Source organism: Pistacia vera, unplaced genomic scaffold (assembly GCF_008641045.1).
Source record: "Pistacia vera cultivar Batoury unplaced genomic scaffold, PisVer_v2 Contig239, whole genome shotgun sequence".
NCBI lineage: Eukaryota > Viridiplantae > Streptophyta > Magnoliopsida > Sapindales > Anacardiaceae > Pistacia > Pistacia vera.
The window spans coordinates 199,272-206,349 of NW_022196045.1; the positions used below are offsets into that span (position 1 = coordinate 199,272).

The following is a 7,078-nucleotide window of genomic DNA, read 5'->3' on the forward strand; positions in this document are numbered from 1 at the left end:
TCCGCTAACAATTCATTAAACTTTTTTACATTAAGAAATTCATCCTCAAATTTAGCTGACTTTGATGGTTCTGATTACTAACACAAACTATTTTATTCAAATACAAAACAACCCTTAAACACCTTCTTCTTCATTTAGGAAGGTCTATTGTCCTCTCACAAACTAATAGAAAACACAAAATCATTTTTCTAAACTTACACAAATATATTGCATAAACATTACACTCTTCCTATGATACATTTGCAAATCCCATGAGTTAAACCTTCATATAATCAAAATGTTCATCTTGGAAATCCTTAAAACAAAAACATACCAAAAACAGAAAACAAATTTATACCTCAAATATTGCAGCTATTAATTTTCCACACAGTTGATTGCAGTTTCAGCTTCTCATTCTGAAAGAGCCTTGACTTTTGAATCCATTGCTGGTCTCATGTTTCTATCTTCTTCCACACCAGACATGCAAATTTCAACAACAATTTTGCATCCTGGTTCATGTGAAAGAGTTTGCAACTTGTACTCACTTCAGCCTAAAATGCTTCTTCTCCTCAATATATATCTCCTAGTCTCTTCACAACGACCGTCATTTCATCAACTAAAACACCCTGCTTAGATGTTGCACACCGGAAATTGTATAAGCAAAGCTTCAGTAAAATTGAGATCAAATCCTTAGAAATCAACTCTTGGAACAATAATTAGTAATTAGTTCTAGTGTTGCATTTTTCTTTTGATTGATGAATATTCTTGATAAACCTCTTTGACTCATCAATTCCAACAACCCATTAGCTTCCTCCATCATCCCCACCTCGCAAAGCCCACTTATCATTATTGTGAATGTCACCACATCAGGCTGCAAACCTCTTTGATTCATCAATTCAAATAACCCATTAACTTCTTCCATCTTCCCCAACTCGCAAAGCCCACTTATCATTATAGTGAACATCACCACATTAGGCTGCAAACCTCTTTGATTCATCAATTCAAACAACCCATTAGCTTCCTCAATCTTCCCCATCTTACAAAGCCCATTTATCATTGTATTAAAAGTCACCACATTAGGCTGCAAACCTCTTTGATTCATCAATTCCATCAACACATTAGCTTCTTCCATCTTCCCTTCTTTGCAAAGCCCATTAATAATTGAATTAAATGTCACCACATCAGGCTGCAAACCTCTTTGACTTATCAATTCCATCAACCCATTAGCTTCCTCCATCTTTCCCTCCTTGCAAAGGCCATCTATCATTGAATTAAAAGTCACCACATTAGGCTGCAAACCTCTTCGACTCATCAATTCCATCAACCCATTAGCTTCCTCCATCTTCCCCTCTTGGCACAGCCCACTTATCATTGTATTTAAAGTCACCACATCAGGCTGCAAACCTCTTTGATTCATCAATTCCAACAATCCATTAGCTTGCTCCGTCTTCCCTTCCTTGCAAAGCCCATTTATCAATGTATTAAAAGTCACCAAATTAGGCTGCAAACCTCTCTGACTCATCAATTCGAACAACTCATTAGCCTCCGTACCCCTATTCTCCAAACACAAACCCTTAATCAAAGAAGTCAAAGTCACAACATTTGGGCTAAAACCCCACTTCAAAATCCTCCTGAAAACAACAAAACCATCACAAACTCGACCCACGTTACAAAAACAATTAATCAAAACATTTAATGTAAAAAGATCTGGCATCAACCCAATTGAAGTCGCTCGCTTGTAAAGCAAAATAACTTCTTCATAAAACTTCTTCTTAGTGAGAGCTCCAACAATCGGTTGAATGATGAAATCGGTGGTTTGGGTTGCATATGAATCATTAAATAAAAGAAATAGCGTGCTTCATCAAGAGTGATATTACCTTGTTTACAATCCTTTTGAATGAATTTATCAAGCCTTGCTACCTCTTCAACGTTATGTACTGAATCTGGTGGTATAGTTGTAGTCACTTTACATGTATTTGTGAACAAAGATGAGATTTTGGTTTCAGAAGAAGAAGAACAACGACGAAGAAAGGTTTTGAACGCCATTTGAGTAGCGGCGTTTGCAGATTATCTAAGGTTCAAACTGGCTAAGTCTTTTGTAGTTTAAATAATACAATCTCACGAGAAATGAGTGTGGGGTTAAATGTATTTATGTGAAACCTGTAGGGTACACATGTTATTATCCAGGCATCGGTGGTCTGGTAAAAAGTCAAAATTACAATAAAATTTGAGCCTTTCAGTCCCTCTCTCATTTCTCTCTTTAATGTAATGAGACCACTTTGCCATTTCTTTATGTTATTTGCTCATGTCTCAATCGATGACTTGATCCAGTTGTTTTAAGTAAAATCAGTGGCTTTGGTGGTGGGTAAAATATTTGCAATAATACTATACTTACAAAGAAATCTTACAAAGATTTATATACAAAGTGAGGTGGCAAAAAATGAATGGAAGAGTGAAACAAAAAGTCAAACTCATTAAATTCACCATTCCATTCATATTTTGCCACCTCACTTTGTATGAAGATCTTTGTAAATAAGAATAAACTTCACATTGTAATAAGTTATAATTTTTCTAATTCCCGTCTTAAGGAAAGTTGCCTCCACATAGTATTAATTATCTGTATATTACTAAAAAAAAATATGTTATGTTACATTAAAGGTTTAAGATAAAATAAAATATTTATCTAAAATTGTTTGGGACAATGATTTATATTTTAGAGTTGTTACCGCATTTTTTACCTTTCTAGTATGTAATAACTTGCTAGCATGGATACCTTCTTGTTGAAACTAAAATATTTTTAGCTTTTCAAACATGTTTAGAGCTTCATGGCATGCAAACTTTTGTATTTCCGTACTATTATTCTTAGGATTATTTCCTTTATCTTCTTCTCTAACTGTAGCAATGATTTCTTCTTCTGTTAAAGCATACACGATTTGTTGCTCATTTGGATGATCGAGGAAGACATTAATATCCATTCGATTAGTGTAGTGAAATTGTCAAATCTGATCTCTTAATTTTGCACTGACTCTTTTATTTTCTTGTTAAATCTAATCACTTAATTTTGCAATGACTCTTTTATCTTCCTCATCCACTTCATTTGTAACTTGCAATTCATCGAAATCGGGGGTCATAATTTTGCAATGCTTAAAACCATTAGCAATTGTCTATGACTTCACATTAATTGACCATGCATCAACTGCATTTGTAGTTCCATCAATGACACTTATCTTTGCTAGTTCCAAGACACGGTCTTCTATCCATTTCAAAAGTAGGCAATTGAAGCATTGAATTGAAATCCTAATACTATACTACTAAAACATGAATTAAAAAAATAAGAAATCAAAGTTATAATTTTTGTAACTACACCTCCTTTAAGTTATAACCTCCTTATAGTAATAAAATTAGTTAGTCCTACCATTATGACTATAGAGAGGTTTTACTGTATTTACCTATCCATAAGATCATGTGATTGTGATATAACTAGTCTTCTTCTTTCTACAATATAAACCCACTTGTGTATTTTGAGATAAGTGTGAGAGTTTTTTAGTTATCCATGGATAGTTATTTGTAGAGACTTATGGATTTGATGGTTAAAGTAAACCCCATCAGTTTCAGAAACAAGAGAAATTACTCTTATGATATGTTTGTACTTTCAACTTTCTAGGGTGCATTTTGTTGTTTTTAAAACTTTGGGGATTATATTTTTTCTGAAATTATTTAGAGGGTGTATTGTACTTGACATGGATAGCTATTTCTGCAGCCTTTTGGATAGATCATATGATTATGATATGATGAAGAACAACAAAAACTATTTTGTTGTTCTTTTTTCCTTTTTTAATGTTGTAGACCAGGCATCAAATTTTGTTCATGTAATTTTGCAATGAAATATGTAGCTCTTTAAATTGACATACCTTGCATTACTGGCAACTGAGTGTTCGAACTAGTTTATAAATCTTGGATCATCTAAACTAAGTAAGCGTGTTTCGAGCGAAGGATGTTCATGTAAAGCTTAAAAGCAAATCCATAAGGTTTAGGAACTCTTAACTGTGATTAATAAAGCACAAAGTAACTGTGATTAATCTTTTATACGATCAAACTGTTCATCCTGGTAATCCTTCAACCAACAACAAACCAAAAACAAAAAATAAATTTATAGCTCAAATATTGCAGTTATTAATTTTCCACAAAATTGATTTCAATTTAGCTTTTGATTCTGAAAGAGCCTTGTCTATTGAATCCATTGCCAATCTCATGTTTCTATCTTCCACCACACCAGACTGGTTCATGTAAAAGAGTTTGCAAATTGTACTCACTTCAGCCTAAAATGTTTCATCTCCTCAGAAAATATCTCCTAGTCTCTTCACGACAACCGCTCTTTCATCAACTAAAACACCCTGCTCAAATGCTTCTTCCACACCAGACATGCCAATTTCAACCAAAAATTTGCAGCCTGGTTCAAGTAAAAGATTTTCCAAATTGTACTCAGTACTCACTTCAGCCTAAACTACTTCTTCTCTTCTATATATATCTCCTAGCCTCTACCCTTTCATCAACTAAAACACAATGCTTAGATGCTTCAAACCAGAATCATATAAGCAGAGCTCCAGTGAAATTGAGATCAAATCATTAGAAATCAACTCTTGGAACAATAATTAGTTCTAATGTTGCTTTCATTTGATTGATGGATATTCTTGATAACCCTTGGTCAATGTTAAACTTATCAAAACACATTTACCTTTGGTTGGATCAAGAAAATTTCAATGCCTGGAGATCTTTGGCACCTCATTATCAAATTATCCTATCATACTGCTTCAGATATCTTCATTGGAGAATCCTATAAATTTTATGGCATCAAAAATCTTAAACAGGCTCTGAATGCTTGAAACATAAATTAGCAATCGACTTCGAAAAATAGGAAAAGGATTAAAACAAAAGTAACTATAAAATTATATAAAAAATTCCACCATATTCCAAGATATTGAAAGTCATACAAGAAAGAAGAATTCTCCTGATGTAAAACAAGACGCGATGAGATTCCTATACTACCTTATCATACAAAGCAAGGAACGAATCCTTGAAATACATGATATGTGCAAATTTACATTCTTGATAATGAAAAATTGAAATACAACTTTGTTTGGGAAAGGAAAATCATACCTATGGAAGTATACATTCACCACTAAAGAACTTAAGTAAACAGAGTATGCCACATATATATCTAACTTGTCAAGACATGCACTGTGGAAGAAAAACGATATAATAGTATTTGAGCAAACAAAAAGTTGGACAACGTCCATAAAAGCAAAAATAACCATTGGATGTTGCACTTCCAGCTTCATGCTTTGAGAGAACTTTGGTAAAACAGGATTTTAAAAAAGGAAAAAAAAAAAAAAAAGTCTATTTCCTCAATGGCCATCTTAAAATTTTCCTTCACGGTTGGACACCAAGTGGCAGATATTTGCAAAAAGTATCAAGTGCCATCTTTGCCTCATGGCATATACTCTCAGAATATCCAGAACTCATTGCAAAAACAAGAGTTAAAACAATTAGAGTGAGAATTCAGGTGAGTAACAACAAATTGAAATAAAAAAAAAAAAAAAAAAAAAAAAAAAAATTTCCTTAAAAATAATATAAAGGGGTATATGTCAAGACATATGATCGAAGGATGCAACATATAAAGATACCAAATACGCCTATGGGTCCTTATAAAGGTCAAGACTAGAAAATCAGATCACAGGCTACAAGCCTCTTTGACTCATCAATTCCAACACCCATTAGCTTCCTCCATCTTCCTCCTTCGCAAAGCCTACTTATCATGTAGTAAAAGTCACCACATTAAGCTGCCAAACCTCTCGGATCATCAATTTCAAGCCTGCATTAGCTTCCTCCATTTTCCCCTCCTTGCAAAGCCGGGGGGGGGGGGTGGGGGGGGAGGGGGGGGGGTGGGGGGCGGGACCCCAAAGCCCATTTATCATTGTAGTAAATGTCACCACATCAGGCTGCAAACCTCTCTGACTCATCAATTCAAACAACCCATTAGCTTCCTCAATCTTCCCCTCCTTGCAAAGCCCATTTATCATTGTATTAAACGTCACCACATCAGGCTGCAAACCTCTTTGAATCATCAATTCCATCATCCCATTAGCTTACTCCATCTCCCCCTCCTTGCAAAACCGATTTATCATTGAATTAAAAGTCAACACATTAGGCTACAATCCTCTTTGAATCATCAATTCCATCTTCCCCTTCGCTTCCTCCATCTTCCCCTTCTTGCAAAGCCCATTTATCATTGTATTAAAAGTCACCACATTAGGCTACAAACCTTTTTGACTCATCAACTCCAACAAATTATTAGCTTCCTCCATCTTCCCCTCCTTGCAAAGCCCATCTATCATTGAATTAAAAGTCACAACATTAGGCTGCAAACCTCTTTGAATCATCAATTCCATCAACCCATTAGCTTCCTCAATCTTCCCTTCTTTGCAAAGCCCACTAATCATTGTATTAAATGTCACCAGATTAGGCTGCAAACCTCTTTGACTCATCAATTCCAACAACCCATTAGCTTCATCCACCTTCCCTTCCTTGCCAAGCCCATTTATCATTGAATTAAACGTCACCACATCATACTGCAAACCTCTTTGAATCATCAATTCCATCAACCCATTAACTTCTACCATTTTCCCCTTCTTGCAAAGCCCACTTATCATACTATTAAAAGTCACCACATTAGGCTGCAAACCTAGTTGACTCATCAATTCCAACAACCCATTAGCTTTCTCCATCTTCCGCTCCTTGCAAAGCCAATTTATCATTGTAGTAAATGTCACCACATTAGGCGCCAAACCTCTTTGACTGATCAATTCCAACAACCCATTAGCTTCTTCCATCTTCCCCTCCTTATAAAGCCCATTTATCATTATATTAAAAGTCACCACATTAGGTTGCAAGTCTCTCTGACTCATTAATTCCAACAACTCATTAGCTTCCTCCATCTTCCCTTTCTTGCAAAGCCCATTTATCATTGTTGTAAACATAACCACATTAGGCTGCAAACCTCTTTGAATCATCAATTCCAAAAACCCATTAACTTCCTCCG

General features: G+C 35.0%; 1 protein-coding gene across 1 annotated transcript; it reads right to left on the reverse strand.

Annotated features, from left to right (window-relative positions):
- Window positions 1-390: 390 nt before the first annotated feature.
- Window positions 391-6,584, reverse strand: LOC116131699 (pentatricopeptide repeat-containing protein At1g63400-like). The gene is made up of 5 exons (XM_031417364.1): window positions 6,302-6,584; window positions 4,350-4,429; window positions 1,200-1,279; window positions 859-965; window positions 391-488 (listed from the first exon to the last, which is right to left on the reverse strand). The coding sequence occupies exons 1-5, from the start codon at window positions 6,582-6,584 to the stop codon at window positions 391-393; spliced, it is 648 nt and encodes a 215-aa protein (XP_031273224.1).
- Window positions 6,585-7,078: the final 494 nt, after the last annotated feature.

Bases quoted from the DNA above. Each gene is read 5' to 3' on its own strand.
- LOC116131699 (XM_031417364.1), bottom strand. From the start codon at position 6,584: ATGATAAATGGGCTTGGCAAGGAAGGGAAGGTGGATGAAGCTAATGGG. The intron at 1,280-4,349 runs GTTGTCGTGAAG...ATGAGTCGAAGA, and splicing joins TTTTAGTTGATGAAAGAGCG to GGTTTGCAGCCTAATGTGGT. The intron at 966-1,199 runs GTTGATGGAATT...GATGAATCAAAG, and splicing joins AAGATGGAGGAAGCTAATGG to AGGTTTGCAGCCTAATGTGG.